The following is a 17,938-nucleotide window of genomic DNA, read 5'->3' on the forward strand; positions in this document are numbered from 1 at the left end:
GCACACGGAAAACTCTCTTCCCATCTGTAGATGCAGCTTTACGTCCACAGTGTTCTGCTATCCAGGCGGCAACTGGGAAGACCGGTTTATCGCGATTTCAAATCAAACAAACAATGCAATTTTGACCATTACAATGGCAAGTTATTCAGACCAAGACAACTACATATGTAAGGTCTCTCAGAACAGCCCTTATGTCTTCGAACGATCGTCAATACAATTAGAGATACCAGGTTAGCGTTCTATCTATCTATCTATCTATCTATCTATCTATCTATCTATCTATCTATCTATCTATCTATCTATCTATCTATCTATCTATCTATCTATCTATCTATCTATCTATCTATCTATCTATCTATCTATCTATCTATCTATTTATATTTCTGTCTATCTATCTATCTATCTATTTATCTATCTCAATATATGTCTATCTATCTATCTATCTATCTATCTATCTATCTATCTATCTATCTATCTATCTATCTACCAACTCAAATTGGTACCCGAAATAGGGTCACGTGCTTTAATTATCGGCCAAAGAAACGGACGAGCTTTACATGGATCAGCTTTAAGATCGCTAGTTATGAAAGTAGTGTCAGGTGGGTTTTGTCCTCGCGCTCATCTAGGGTATGATGTACTCCGCCGGGCTCCCCACCTGAGCAGTGTTTATTAACTTTATGCCGGGGTTATAATTTAGCCTTGGCTCGTCTGCCTGGGCACCCCTAACAGTCTAGTAATCAATTTATGCAATAAATATCTAGGAACGAATAAACCACATATCAACGTATACTAGTGAATAACAATATTGCATATAACAACAAAGGTTTAATGAGTTAATGATATATATGATATTATGAGGCATACATTATGAATAAATATCAATAGCAATTACAGATTACATTCAAAGGGCTATAGCACACCTTAATCTCAGTGCCATGGTCAATCAGGCTTCACAACGCCAACCCAACGCCACAGGCAATAGTCAACTACAAAGCCTACAACTCAGACTTGACTCCAGCAGAGTCCCAAGCCTGCGTCCCTAGATAAGAAAAATACACACTCCTTTGATACCGCCATTCTCACGATTATTAAAGAAACGATTGTAAAGCTACGACATGTAGAAGATAGTAAAATAAACTAACTTACCCAATACTGGGGAATAACACCACACAGATAACTCAATCTCAAGGCACACCAAGAGAACACAAAGAGACTCATCTCAAGGCACAACAAGAGAACAATGACACCAATATAGCGCATCCTTAGAAACAGAACTAATAAGACCTTATGGTGCTCAAACGAAAATACCCTACCAGATGCGCACGACAAGTAGTACGTTAATTATTTGACCTGATCTAGAGAAGGGCGATTGACAGAAGTATTAAATAAAGTGTGTGTTCTACTAGCCAGCATAAGAAGTTTACGAAGCTCAAAACGCAGCAAAATACTTGGCGCCTAGGGCTTCACTCCAGTTACTACTGAAGCATCAAGCTAAGTAGACAGCAAAAGTTAATTCTTGGGTCTAGGTTAACAATGTCCAAACTATGTTCCGTGACACGGTGGAATCCGGATTTGTTAATAATAAGACCATAGAGAGTATGCTCAATAGAACATTTGTATCGGAAATGTATAAGGTTCCCATAGCGAGGCACCACTGGTCAATGGACACGCGTCAATTTTAACAATAAAAAAAAACTATTTCAAAGTTAAACTGTTTCCGTAAAGTCTAAAAATCTGTTTCTTATTTTAATAAGCTTACATTTTGATATAAAATTAAATATTATCCTTTTAAAAATGTATAATAGTGTCAACATTCATTCTTATTTGTTTAACAATAAAAAAAAAATACAGGTAATCCTTTCAACAAAGAGAAGAATAGTTTTTTTTTGTGTGCATATTTTGGATTGAGGGAAAGTAGATTGACGAAAGGGGTTGAATGCACCGGATGACACCGACCTTAGTGACGCTACTGTATATAATAAGACTTATGTCTTATGTATAGTATAGTATACATTTACTTGTCATTATTTATAAAATGTTTTTTCTTCAAAACGTAGATTATGACCCTGTAGTCATATTTTTCAAACCTGACCCTTCGACGAGTTCCGACTCTAGTAAGTTGTTCAGATATGAAGTAATCTTCTTGCTTATGTTATTATAGTGCATCTTATACGTGAATCTTTTAGAAGGAGCAGAATGAAGACAACACACCCACTCATCTGTAGACACTGCACTCACCCAAAACTAATAACGGTCATTATTAACCAATGCTATGTTTTGCAGTAGGGAAAAAACCTCATTGGATGCGGCGAGTCTTTCCAATACCAACTCTAAAAGCACCGGATGTCTCTTGAAAAGACCCTTTTTTAACCTTACTTATGTTTTATTTCATTTTTAAATCTTAATTTTAAAGCTCATAATAATTTAACTGTATTTATAGCAATTATAAATAAAACACTGAACCATAATCTTCAAATACCAAATCTAATAAAATACTCAGAAAGACTCATATATTAATTAAAATTCCCCAATTAAAAACATAAAATACCATCTAATCAATAATATTATTTCAAGAATAATTTATAGAAAAAAATCTAAATCTAGACCCTCTATATTACATACATTCAAGATTTACCGTACTAAGAGAGGAGAGAGAGAAAGGGACAGTGAACGGGCGCGAACTGCTAGTAGAGCGCGCGAGCAGCTGAGGTCACGTCAGTACGTCTTCATACATGCGGATAGACAGCTGCCAAATAATTGACCTGAAAAACTTTAAATATCAAAGTTGAACTGAGAAAGATTTAGAGAGATCCCCTAGTCAGTTATTCTGGCGTTTTTAAATCTTGAGGCAAGCACATAGGCCTATGCTTTTTAGATCTAGAAAATCTATATGCGATGAGTATCTCGTTATGAAATATTATTTACTTATCTTTTTTCATTTATTTTTTCACTTTTTTAGTAAACACTTTAAGAAAAACTAATTTATATAAATATAATAGAATCTAATTTATATAGTATAATATAGGCCTAATATATTATAATATATTATTATATTTTATATATAGTTATAGATCTATCTATATTTCTATATATATATAATATATTTATAAAATTTTATATATATATATGATAGAATGATATATATAGGCCTACTAGTGCACTATTAACCTTTTATTTCTATATCATTTTTGAGTAATTGCTATCAGACTCAAGACTCTTATATTTTATCTTGTTTTGATTTCCTTTCCACAGTACTCAGCCCCAGCAAACCATTGGCAGCCGAGACCTCTCGTAAGTCTTCCAAAAGTATAATATTTTTTTATATGGAATGAGTATCTCGTTATGAAATTTTATTTAATTATCTTTTGTTCAATTATTTTTTTACTAATTTATATAAATAATATATATTTTTATATATATATATATATATATGATAGAATGATATATACTAGTGCACTATTAACCTTTCATATCATTTTTAGTAATTGCTATTCGACTCTAGACTCTTATATTTTATCTTGTTTTGATTTCCGTTCCACAGTAGTCAGCCCCACCAAGCCATTGGCAGCCGAGACCTCTCGTAAGTCTTCCAAAAGTATAATATTTTTTCATATGGAATGAGTATCTTGTTATGAAATATTATTTACTTATCTTTTTTCATTTATTTTTTCACTTTTTTTAGTAAACACTTTAAGAAAAACTATATTATATATATATATATATATATATATATATATATATATATATATATTTATATATATTTATATATATACATATGATAGAATGATATATACTAGTGCACTATTAACCATATCATTTTTGAGTAATGCTATCAGACTCAAGACTCTTATATTTTATCTTGTTTTGATTTCCTTTCCACAGTACTCAGCACCAGCATACCATTGGCAGCCGAGACCTCTCGTAAGTCTTCCAAAAGTATAATATTTTTTTTATATGGAATGAGTATCTTGTTATGAAATATTATTTAATTATCCTTTTTCAGTTAATTTTTCACTAATTTATATATATATATTTATATATATATGATAGAATGATATATATATATACTAGTGCACTATTAACCTTTTATATCATTTTTGAGTAATTGCTATCAGACTCACGACTCATATTTTATCTTGTTTTGATTTCCTTTCCACAGTAATCAGCCCCAGCACACCATTGGCAGCTGAGACCTCTCGTAAGTCTTCCAAATTTTTAATTTTTTTTTTATATGGGATGAGTATCTCGTTATGAAATTTTATTTACTTATCTTTTTTCATTTATTTTTTCACTTTTTTAGGAAACACTTTAAGAAAAATTAATTTATATATATATTTATATATATATTTATGATAGAATGAAATATACTAGTGCACTATTAACCTTTTATATCATTTTTGAGTAATTGCTATCAGACTCAAGACTTTTATATTTTATCTTGTTTTGATTTCCTTTCCACAGTACTCAGCCCCAGCAAACCATTGGTAGCCGAGACCTCTCGTAAGTCTTCCAAAAGTATAATGTTTTTTTTATATGGAATGAGTATCTCGTTATGAAATATTATTTAATTATCCTTTTTCAGTTATTTTTTCACTAATTTATATATATATATATATATTTATATATATATGATAGAATGATATATATATATACTAGTGCACTATTAACCTTTTATATCATTTTTGAGTAATTGTTATCAGACTCAAGACTCATATTTTATCTTGTTTTGATTTCCTTTCCACAGTAATCAGCCCCAGCACACCATTGGAAGCCGAGACCTCTCGTAAGTCTTCCAAAAGTTTAATTTTTTTTTTATATGGGATGAGTATCTCGTTATTAAATTTTATTTACTTATCTTTTTTCATTTATTTTTTCACTTTTTTAGGAAACACTTTAAGAAAAATTAATTTATATATATATTTATATATATATATATATGATAGAATGAAATATACTAGTGCACTATTAACCTTTTATATCATTTTTGAGTAATTGCTATCAGACTCACGACTCATATTTTATCTTGTTTTGATTTCCTTTCCACAGTACTCAGCACCAGCAAACCATTGGTAGCCAAGACCTCTCGTAAGTCTTCCAAAAGTATAATATTTTTTTTATATGGAATGAGTATCTCGTTATGAAATATTATTTAATTATCCTTTTTCAGTTATTTTTTCACTAATTTATATATATATATATATTTATATATATATGATAGAATGATATATATATATACTAGTGCACTATTAACCTTTTATATCATTTTTGAGTAATTGTTATCAGACTCAAGACTCATATTTTATCTTGTTTTGATTTCCTTTCCACAGTAATCAGCCCCAGTACACCATTGGCAGCCGAGACCTCTCGTAAGTCTTCCAAAAGTTTAATTTTTTTTTTATATGGAATGAGTATCTCGTTATGAAATATTATTTAATTATCCTTTTTCAGTTATTTTTTTCACTAATTTATATATATATATTTATATATATATGATAGAATGATATATATATATACTAGTGCACTATTAACCTTTTATATCATTTTTGAGTAATTGCTATCAGACTCACGACTCATATTTTATCTTGTTTTGATTTCCTTTCCACAGTAATCAGCCCCAGCACACCATTGGCAGCCGAGACCTCTCGTAAGTCTTCCAAAAGTTTAATTTTTTTTTTATATGGAATGAGTATCTCGTTATGAAATATTATTTAATTATCCTTTTTCAGTTATTTTTTCACTAATTTATATATATATATATTTATATATATATATGATAGAATGATATATATATATACTAGTGCACTATTAACCTTTTATATCATTTTTGAGTAATTGTTATCAGACTCAAGACTCATATTTTATCTTGTTTTGATTTCCTTTCCACAGTAATCAGCCCCAGTACACCATTGGCAGCCGAGACCTCTCGTAAGTCTTCCAAAAGTTTAATTTTTTTTTATATGGAATGAGTATCTCGTTATGAAATATTATTTAATTATCCTTTTTCAGTTATTTTTTTCACTAATTTATATATATATATTTATATATATATGATAGAATGATATATATATATACTAGTGCACTATTAACCTTTTATATCATTTTTGAGTAATTGCTATCAGACTCACGACTCATATTTTATCTTGTTTTGATTTCCTTTCCACAGTAATCAGCCCCAGCACACCATTGGCAGCCGAGACCTCTCGTAAGTCTTCCAAAAGTTTAATTTTTTTTTATATGGAATGAGTATCTCGTTATGAAATATTATTTAATTATCCTTTTTCAGTTATTTTTTCACTAATTTATATATATATATATTTATATATATATGATAGAATGATATATATATATACTAGTGCACTATTAACCTTTTATATCATTCTTGAGTAATTGTTATCAGACTCAAGACTCATATTTTATCTTGTTTTGATTTCCTTTCCACAGTAATCAGCCCCAGTACACCATTGGCAGCCGAGACCTCTCGTAAGTCTTCCAAAAGTTTAATTTTTTTTTATATGGAATGAGTATCTCGTTATGAAATATTATTTAATTATCCTTTTTCAGTTATTTTTTTCACTAATTTATATATATATATTTATATATATATGATAGAATGATATATATATATACTAGTGCACTATTAACCTTTTATATCATTTTAGAGTAATTGCTATCAGACTCACGACTCATATTTTATCTTGTTTTGATTTCCTTTCCACAGTAATCAGCCCCAGCACACCATTGGCAGCCGAGACCTCTCGTAAGTCTTCCAAAAGTTTAATTTTTTTTTTATATGGAATGAGTATCTCGTTATGAAATATTATTTAATTATGCTTTTTCAGTTATTTTTCACTAATTTATATATATATATATTTATATATATATGATAGAATGATATATATATATACTAGTGCACTATTAACCTTTTATATCATTTTTGAGTAATTGTTATCAGACTCAAGACTCATATTTTATCTTGTTTTGATTTCCTTTCCACAGTAATCAGCCCCAGTACACCATTGGCAGCCGAGACCTCTCGTAAGTCTTCCAAAAGTTTAATTTTTTTTTATATGGAATGAGTATCTCGTTATGAAATATTATTTAATTATCCTTTTTCAGTTATTTTTTTCACTAATTTATATATATATATTTATATATATATGATAGAATGATATATATATATACTAGTGCACTATTAACCTTTTATATCATTTTTGAGTAATTGCTATCAGACTCACGACTCATATTTTATCTTGTTTTGATTTCCTTTCCACAGTAATTAGCCCCAGTACACCATTGGCAGCCGAGACCTCTCGTAAGTCTTCCAAAAGTTTAATTTTTTTTATATGGAATGAGTATCTCGTTATGAAATATTATTTAATTATGCTTTTTCAGTTATTTTTTCACTAATTTATATATATATATATATGATAGAATGATATATACTAGTGCACTATTAACTTTTTATATCATTTTTAGTAATTGCTTTCAGACTCAAGACTCTTATATTTTATCTTGTTTTGATTTCCTTTCCACAGTAGTCAGCCCCAGCAAGCCATTGGCAGCCGAGACCTCTCGTAAGTCTTCCAAAAGTATAAAAAAATTTTTATATGGAATGAGTATTTTGTTATGAAATTTTATTTAATTATCCTTTTTCAGTTATTTTTTTCACTAATTTATATATATATATTTATATATATATGATAGAATGATATATATATATACTAGTGCACTATTAACCTTTTATATCATTTTAGAGTAATTGCTATCAGACTCACGACTCATATTTTATCTTGTTTTGATTTCCTTTCCACAGTAATCAGCCCCAGCACACCATTGGCAGCCGAGACCTCTCGTAAGTCTTCCAAAAGTTTAATTTTTTTTTTATATGGAATGAGTATTTCGTTATGAAATATTATTTAATTATGCTTTTTCAGTTATTTTTTCACTAATTTATATATATATATATTTATATATATATGATAGAATGATATATATATATACTAGTGCACTATTAACCTTTTATATCATTTTTGAGTAATTGTTATCAGACTCAAGACTCATATTTTATCTTGTTTTGATTTCCTTTCCACAGTAATCAGCCCCAGTACACCATTGGCAGCCGAGACCTCTCGTAAGTCTTCCAAAAGTTTAATTTTTTTTTATATGGAATGAGTATCTCGTTATGAAATATTATTTAATTATCCTTTTTCAGTTATTTTTTCACTAATTTATATATATATATTTATATATATATGATAGAATGATATATATATATACTAGTGCACTATTAACCTTTTATATCATTTTTGAGTAATTGCTATCAGACTCACGACTCATATTTTATCTTGTTTTGATTTCCTTTCCACAGTAATCAGCCCCAGCACACCATTGGCAGCCGAGACCTCTCGTAAGTCTTCCAAAAGTTTAATTTTTTTTTTATATGGAATGAGTATCTCGTTATGAAATATTATTTAATTATGCTTTTTCAGTTATTTTTCACTAATTTATATATATATATATTTATATATATATGATAGAATGATATATATATATACTAGTGCACTATTAACCTTTTATATCATTTTTGAGTAATTGTTATCAGACTCAAGACTCATATTTTATCTTGTTTTGATTTCCTTTCCACAGTAATCAGCCCCAGTACACCATTGGCAGCCGAGACCTCTCGTAAGTCTTCCAAAAGTTTAATTTTTTTTTATATGGAATGAGTATCTCGTTATGAAATATTATTTAATTATCCTTTTTCAGTTATTTTTTTCACTAATTTATATATATATATTTATATATATATGATAGAATGATATATATATATACTAGTGCACTATTAACCTTTTATATCATTTTTGAGTAATTGCTATCAGACTCACGACTCATATTTTATCTTGTTTTGATTTCCTTTCCACAGTAATCAGCCCCAGTACACCATTGGCAGCCGAGACCTCTCGTAAGTCTTCCAAAAGTTTAATTTTTTTTATATGGAATGAGTATCTCGTTATGAAATATTATTTAATTATGCTTTTTCAGTTATTTTTTCACTAATTTATATATATATATATATGATAGAATGATATATACTAGTGCACTATTAACTTTTTATATCATTTTTAGTAATTGCTTTCAGACTCAAGACTCTTATATTTTATCTTGTTTTGATTTCCTTTCCACAGTAGTCAGCCCCAGCAAGCCATTGGCAGCCGAGACCTCTCGTAAGTCTTCCAAAAGTATAAAAAAATTTTTATATGGAATGAGTATTTTGTTATGAAATTTTATTTAATTATCCTTTTTCAGTTATTTTTTTCACTAATTTATATATATATATTTATATATATATGATAGAATGATATATATATATACTAGTGCACTATTAACCTTTTATATCATTTTAGAGTAATTGCTATCAGACTCACGACTCATATTTTATCTTGTTTTGATTTCCTTTCCACAGTAATCAGCCCCAGCACACCATTGGCAGCCGAGACCTCTCGTAAGTCTTCCAAAAGTTTAATTTTTTTTTTATATGGAATGAGTATTTCGTTATGAAATATTATTTAATTATGCTTTTTCAGTTATTTTTTCACTAATTTATATATATATATATTTATATATATATGATAGAATGATATATATATATACTAGTGCACTATTAACCTTTTATATCATTTTTGAGTAATTGTTATCAGACTCAAGACTCATATTTTATCTTGTTTTGATTTCCTTTCCACAGTAATCAGCCCCAGTACACCATTGGCAGCCGAGACCTCTCGTAAGTCTTCCAAAAGTTTAATTTTTTTTTATATGGAATGAGTATCTCGTTATGAAATATTATTTAATTATCCTTTTTCAGTTATTTTTTTCACTAATTTATATATATATATTTATATATATATGATAGAATGATATATATATATACTAGTGCACTATTAACCTTTTATATCATTTTTGAGTAATTGCTATCAGACTCACGACTCATATTTTATCTTGTTTTGATTTCCTTTCCACAGTAATTAGCCCCAGTACACCATTGGCAGCCGAGACCTCTCGTAAGTCTTCCAAAAGTTTAATTTTTTTTATATGGAATGAGTATCTCGTTATGAAATATTATTTAATTATGCTTTTTCAGTTATTTTTTCACTAATTTATATATATATATATATGATAGAATGATATATACTAGTGCACTATTAACTTTTTATATCATTTTTAGTAATTGCTTTCAGACTCAAGACTCTTATATTTTATCTTGTTTTGATTTCCTTTCCACAGTAGTCAGCCCCAGCAAGCCATTGGCAGCCGAGACCTCTCGTAAGTCTTCCAAAAGTATAAAAAAATTTTTATATGGAATGAGTATTTTGTTATGAAATTTTATTTAATTATCACTTGTTCAGTTATTTTTTCACTAATTTATATATATATATATATATATATATATATATATATATATATATATATATATGATAGAATGATATATACTAGTGCACTATTAACCTTTTATATCATTTTTTAGTAATTGCTATCAGACTCAAGACTCTTATATTTTATCCATATGCATTCCCGGACTTCTGGACGACTTTAAATGTTCAGTCTGCAATGATCTACGGGGAAGTGATCACTTCCCAATCATCATTACTAACAATCTCCCTTCATTGGGATGACCTCATCGGTGGAAACTGAATAAGGATTGGGAACAATTCCAAAAAAGATGCTCCGAGGATATCACAGAAAATATCCTCGATGAACAGAACCCAGCTGATACCATTGCTAGTAAGCTACTAAGTATAGCCAGGAAAGTTGTACCCCTTACCTCTGCAAATCCAAAACGGCGTAGCAAACCATGGTTTGATACAGCTTGCAAAAGTGCTATTGGCGATAGGAAAAAACGACTGGCTGCATTTATAAAGAATCCTTCCCAGGAAAACCTAAAGCTATTCAGGATAGCTAGAGCAAAGGCTAGACAAACCATACAGTCAGCGAAAAGGAATTCCTGGAGAAGTTTTGTCAGTAGTCTGGATGCCAAAACTTCTGCTAGAGCGGTTTGGAAGGCAGTAAGGCGAATCAAAGGGAAAGAATCAAATGCAATAGGGCATTTGAAAAACCAAGGAAGAACTGTCACGTCCCCCAGAGAAATAGCTGACTGCCTTGCATCCTCAATAGCAGAAAAATCATCCACTGCACACTACACGCCAGAGTTCCAAAAAGTCAAAACCAGGGAGGAAAAACACCCCATTGATTTCAGGTCAGAGAACAATGAAGACTACAACAAACCGTTTTCGCTTGAGGAACTGAGGGAATCGCTGGACAAGTCACATGACACAGCACCTGGAGAAGATGAAATCCATTACCAATCCCTCAAGCACCTTCCCGAACCCTCATTGGCAGTCCTGCTAGGGGTCTATAACTGTGTGTGGCAAACAGGCGCTTTCCCAAACAGCTGGAGGAAAGCCACAGTTATGCCGATACCTAAACCGGGAAGAGACGGCTCTGACCCAGCTAACTATCGACCAATAGCACTAACAAGCTGCTTCTGCAAAACCATGGAAAGAATGATAAACAGTAGGCTGGTCTGGTACCTGGAGAGGAATAAAGTGATCTCCAACTACCAGTGCGGATTCCGGCAGGGGCGGACAACAACTGACCACCTGGTAAGGCTGGAAGCTAATATTAGAAATGCATTACTCAGAAGAGAACATCTAGTAGCTGTATTCTTCGATATAGAAAAGGCCTAAGACACAACCTGGAAACATGGCATTCTACGTGACGTGGAGCTTATGGGGCTTAAGGGACACCTTCTCCGTTTTGTGGGGGAATTCCTGAAAGACCGAAAATTTCATGTTCGAGTGGGCAACTCCGCTTCTGACACTCATGACCAGGAAATGGGTGTACCCCAGGGCAGCATTCCGTCAGTCACCCTGTTCAACATTAAAATAAATAGCATCATAAATGCTCTGTCCCCTGGCATAGAGTTCTCTTTGTATGTTGATGACTTTGTCATTTTTACTTATGGGAAAAACATGAACACCTTAGAAAGAAAATTACAGTTATGTTTAAACAAAATTTAAAATTGGGCAAACGATAATGGTTTTAAATTTTCGGACTCCAAAACAGTTAGTATGCATTTTTGTAATTTAAGGGGACTCCACTCAGACCCTGAACTATTTATACACAAAAAGAAGATCCCTGTCATGAAAACTACAAAATTTTTAGGCCTCACCCTAGATTCCAAATTTAATTTTCTCCCCCACATTAAGGAATTTAAGAAGAAATGCCAAAAGTCATTAAACATACTTAGAGTACTCAGCCATACGGACTGGGGAGCTGACAGAGATACCTTGCTGCTGCTATATTGGAGTCTAATTCGATCCAAGCTAGACAACGGATCCATAATATATGGAGCAGCAAGGAAGTCTTATCTAAAAATACTGGAACCAATACAAAATGCTGCCCTGCGTTTCTGTCTCGGTGCGTTTTGCACATCACCTATTCCAAGTCTCCAAGTGGAGGCTGGAGAACTCCCCATGGAAATGAGAATGAAAAAGCTTGCAATGCAGTATATAGTCCAGCTAAAATCCAACCCACAAACCCTGCTTTCGACTCCATATTTAACCCCCCAGAGGTAGAATTATACAATCGAAGGCCTAACGTCATACAGCCGTTGGGCCTTCGAATGAGAGAACCCATCCAACATTTAACCCCACCCATTGACCAAATCTCTAAAATAGAAACCCCTCAGAATCCTCCTTGGCTAATGAATAAACCCAAATTAAATTTATCCCTCCTTAATTTCAAAAAAGAAAATACAGACCCAAGCATACTACAAGTCCACTTTAGGGAACTGCAGGAGAGCTATAGATTATGGCACCATCTACACAGATGGATCCAAAATGGATGGAAAGGTCGTGTGTGCCTGCTCTTTTCGGAACAAAACAATCTCCCGTAGACTCCCCGATGGCTGCTCCATCTTTACGGCCGAATTGCATGCAATATCGCTTGCACTTATGGCCGTTAAAGCATCCGAAAGGAGGAAATTTATAATCTGCTCCGACTCCAAATCTGCATTGCAAGCTTTGGGGCGGATGAAGACTGACATCCCATTGGTACATAAGAGCCTGAAGCTGTTGGACCAAATAACAGCCGACCTTAGGGATGTCACCTTCATCTGGGTCCCCTCCCCTGTTGGCATTGAGGGAAATGAAGCCGCAGACAGTGAAGCAAAGAGAGCCCTAAATCATGCGGTGTCAGGAACCCAGGTTCCCTGCTCGGACCTGAGACAAAGTATTGCCTCTGCCACCTATCGAGAGTGGCAGAACCGATGGGAGGCTGAGACTCACAGTAAACTCAGGCAGATTGTGGCGGCCCACATCTAAGGGTAGCACGACCATGTCCAGACTTAGGATTGGCCACACCTACATCATGCACTCTTTTGTGCTGAAGAGAGAGGAGCCCCCACTTTGTGAGTACTGTGACTCACTGTGGAACATATCCTCGTTGATTGCCCCAGATACCAGGATGTCAGGGAGAAATATTTTAGAGCCACTAACTTAAAAACACTATTTGATAATGTCGACCCTGGGAAGGTACTTGGCTTTATCCGGGAAGTGGGGCTATCTACGAAGATCTGATTTATGAATTTGTGAACATGTACTATTTACATTAGATTTTTACCAAATAATTAAATTTTTACTACCTTTACTATTTTAACTGTGAATAGACCTTGATTTTAATCATATGACTGTTGTTTAGAGAGAGAGTAGTCCTTAAGGGACTGCAGGCAGACATGGCCTAAATTGTGCCGATGTGCCTAAAACCAAAACCAAACCATTAAATTTTGTTTTTGTATTTGAAGATTATGGTTCAGTGTTTTATGTATAATGGCTACTTTACTTTTGAGTCTTCTGTCCTGAAGGCTTTCTAAATCTAGTGATTTTACTAAAGTTGGTCCTCTAGTCAAATGTGAATATTCGTTTGTTATGAATCTCACTGATCACCCAGATAATCTGCTTTCTCCCCTACCTATTTCCAACTGGTCTAGACAAGTGATAGGATCATATTGTAAACAAAAACAATAGGCAAAAATATTTCTAATCACACAAATTTATTATTGTAAATTTATTACAAATTCAATTACATTACTGATCCAAACTAATTGATACATTTAAATAAGACTTGTTTTTTTTTTTTTTCAAGTATATTTTTGTATTTTGCTTGTTGTGTAAATTTTGGTTTAATTTCAAAATAAATTTATTGAATGCACACTTAGTGGGTCCAAAAGTAACTGGCGGGATTAACTTTGAGCTTTTTAAAATTTAATTGAGTATCGTATGTTTTAAAACTAAATCAAATTTGATTTTTGTTTACTGTTCCACAGCAATTTACACTATATACTATTTTTTTTATTTTTAAAAATATCTTTTTTTTTTTTTAAACAGTCTGGTTGAAAGTTGTTTTACCATGTTTAGGCGTTGTAGTAATTATACTATTGATTATCTTCATCTTGTGGTACAAAAAAAAGGTATGTGTGTTGATTATTGAAAATGAATTTAGCATAAATTTAAAAAAAATGAGATTGAATGCAAATTATTATTTTTTTTTACATAGATGTTTAAATTGACTCTGTTTCTGATGTTAAGCTTATTTTGGGGTCATGGTGGCAATGTGATAAAGTGCTTGGCATCTAAACTGGGAGGTCACAGGCTTAAATCTCTATGAAGAATGGGACTTTTAATCATCTCTTGATTTCTAGGGCACCCCTTAGTCCACCCAACTCATATTTAATACCTTACATAAGCTGGTAAAAGGGAAAGAGCTTGTGGTTGTGCTGGCCATATAACACCCTGGTAACCATTGCCCATAGAAGCAGATAACCTTTACATCATCTGAAAAGGGTACTTTACTATTAAATGTTTATTTCTTGGTAACACAGCTTAGATTTCTAATCTTTAAAATTTATGAAATATAAATCTATAAAATAAAAATTATATATTTTTAAATACTTATGATAATAAGTTAGGTGTTTCTCAAAATATAAAAATTATATATTTTAAAATACATATACTCTTAAATCACTTGTGACGATTCATTTAGTGTTTCTCAAAATTTTTACCAGTGACACCCAACCCCATCCTAAAGAAAAAAACTTCTTTGCTGAGGTCTGAGGGAACACTGTAAGTGACTTTGCAAACCCAGTTGCAACCTGCATATCTTCCCAAGTCTAATGCAGACAAAGCCATTATCTGATGGGGTCTATTTAATTTCTTAAATCTTGTATGCCTGTCTTCTACTGACAGACTACAAGGGCTTTCCTCTAGGTTTTTTATGTGTCCCTTGGCCTTTGTGAGAGCTCTCCAACTGTCTTTCAGAGGCCATCTGCTATCAGCAACTTTCCTCTATGCCAGTGAAGACAAAATTGCACCTTTGTTTAGCCATCCTTCTTTAAGCTTGCTTTGTGAAATACTGAAAGTTATCCAGCCTGTGCTAGGTATTTTTAAAGTGATTGTGGATTGTGCATACCTTAGTCACTGTTTAGGCTAAATGTTGACCACAGTGGCTCAGTGGTCTGAGATGGCTGTGAAAGGCTGATAACTTTAAGTTTTATTTTAGAGTTTCCTAGACTAGCTGCCTACCAAGGCTATGAATCCCTGTCGTCTCTGCAACAGTAAATTTAATTCCTTACTACAAATTCATCAGTTACATTCGTCGAATATAATACAATACTTAGTGAGGAAATTCTTAATATGGCACCAATCAGGTTTGCTCAAGTGAAAGTCAAAAATGTTCAGATGATAAATTTAGGAAAACAATCCATAGCTTCCAGGGGGCAATCTTTTCTATAGAATAAACGAAATGATAGCATTTGGAAGTTATTAGGCTCCCATGCAGCCAATAGTTGGTTTGGGACAGCTTTTTAAGTACCTTTAGTTGGGCCAAATGTTTTTTTGCATTCTGAGATTCAGATGTTAATTTTCAGTGTATCTACAAAGCATTTTTCATTTTAGTAAGACATATTAATGTAGAAAAAGAAAAGATATTTAAAAGAAAAAGATGTGACTTGAGACAAAACCTAAGTCAAATTAAATCTCACAAAGCTGCTAATAGCACTGGCCAACATTACTATGTGAGGGACATTGGAGGTAAAGATAGCACACAAATGTATGTAATGGGTATAATTATTGCAAGATTAAGTTAAATGTCTCTTCGCAGTCCTTTTTTTGTGTAACTCAAAATCTACTTACATGACGATGTACAACAGTTTAAATAAAATTAAACCCTCTGACAGGCAAATCAAAAAGAATCCCATTTGTAAACTTTCTTCTTAAAAAAAACAAACAAAAAAAACAAAACCTTACAGGTAATATTATTGCAGACCACTTTATGGTTTATGGTTATATTCTCATGTCAATGTAAGTGTTAAAAGCATAACTAATGTTTGTATTTCAACTTTAACAGATCAGCCTACCATGTAAGAGAACATCACCAAAGGTGAATGTGCTGTAGAAGTCACAAACTTGATTTTGTTAATGTACTTAGTTTTCCTTAATTTAGTATTGCCTAATTTTTTTTTTTGTGATAGCAAATATGGATTTAATAAGATGATTTTTTAAAATTCAGTCATTCCTCATTAAACAGTTGGTACTATAAATTTAGCTTTTGACACTTGACAAATAACTTTAATTCTAATGTGTAAATAATTGTTTTTTTTTCTTGTAAACCTCTTTTTTTCACTTTCTATTGTAATTTATTATTAAAAATATTTATATAAAAATTTAGTCATTCCAGTGCCTTAGTTCAGAAAGTATTTAAGTGCTTTACTATTTTTTTTTAATGTGATAAAAATAAGAATTTTACAAAGTATTCTAAATCAAGTTTTTCTTTATGAAAAACAGCAGGTATTGCAAATGTTTTTCCTGATATTTCAACTATAACTTTTAAATGTGTAAATAACTCTTCTACTTGTAGATAGCTTACTTGACCTAATATTAAAATCATAAACAAGAGTATGCTTATGTACTGGCCCATATGTTAGTTTATATATATATAATATACAAGATGAAATGATGAAGCAGTACAGTTTACTGTCAGATTTCCTTCTCTCTCAGCCTTAATTTATTAAATAAAAGGTTTAAAAAAAAACTTGTAAGCAAAAAAAAAAGAATAATTTTTCAATGCCGTTTTTTTTTTTTGTACCCTTTTTAAAATTATATTTCTCTTTTGCAGTCCTTATTTTGTGGGTAGATAAAATTTACAGTTACCAAACACCTACATATCCATTGCATAAAAAGAATGAGCTTAACAAGGAGACAAAAGTAAACTAAGAAAAAAAAAAACAAGCATGTAAAATATTTGATACCAGTAAATCACAGGCTGTAAATCATTACCAACAAGTATACCAACCTATATTTCTCTAACAAAGTGAATTTCACATTAATTCTTCATTAACGTGAGCAAAGATTACACATGGAAGTAGACATTTTCGGCTAATAGTACAGAATTACTAAAAAAAAAAAAAAGATTTTTTATTGAGAATCTATTTGCATTTTTTCTTTGTGGATAATCTCATGTAATGCAAATATTAATATTGTTGTCTTTGATATTTAAAATACCTTTATTCTGTTTGATGTGAATACTACAACTATTCAATACTGTGTATAGCTATTTAATCCAGATGATTAAAGAGATTTTGAATTTCACAAACAAAAGTTTGTACTTTTATTGCTTTTCATAAATTTGAATACATAAAATATGTATGTGCATTCATGTATAAATATTTTTCAGAAAATGTAAGGGATACATCTAGTAATTTTGACACTTTAGAAAAAATCTTTAAATTTGTTCTAATTTTATTAAAAGGACAACACAAGCTGAAATTGTTGGATCAATAATTGTAATGTTTTATTTCAACTGGACACATTTTTATAAACCTTTATTC

The 17,938-nt window shown here is 31.4% G+C and overlaps 1 protein-coding gene across 1 annotated transcript; it reads left to right on the forward strand.

The window, feature by feature from the left end:
* The first annotated feature begins 2,035 nt into the window (after positions 1-2,035).
* Positions 2,036-17,708, forward strand: LOC129922908 (mucin-2-like). Its single transcript, XM_056011105.1, has 28 exons — positions 2,036-2,114; positions 3,253-3,291; positions 3,542-3,580; positions 3,883-3,921; positions 4,160-4,198; positions 4,462-4,500; positions 4,745-4,783; positions 5,047-5,085; positions 5,328-5,366; positions 5,606-5,644; positions 5,887-5,925; positions 6,164-6,202; positions 6,442-6,480; positions 6,719-6,757; positions 6,997-7,035; positions 7,274-7,312; positions 7,536-7,574; positions 7,814-7,852; positions 8,093-8,131; positions 8,369-8,407; positions 8,924-8,962; positions 9,186-9,224; positions 9,464-9,502; positions 9,743-9,781; positions 10,020-10,058; positions 10,282-10,320; positions 14,442-14,524; positions 16,459-17,708. Exons 1-28 carry the CDS (start codon positions 2,036-2,038, stop codon positions 16,504-16,506), a joined length of 1,185 nt encoding a protein of 394 aa, XP_055867080.1. The 3' UTR covers positions 16,507-17,708.
* Positions 17,709-17,938: the final 230 nt, after the last annotated feature.

The sequence above is a fragment of the Biomphalaria glabrata genome, chromosome 14 (assembly GCF_947242115.1).
Source record: "Biomphalaria glabrata chromosome 14, xgBioGlab47.1, whole genome shotgun sequence".
Taxonomy (NCBI): domain Eukaryota; kingdom Metazoa; phylum Mollusca; class Gastropoda; family Planorbidae; genus Biomphalaria; species Biomphalaria glabrata.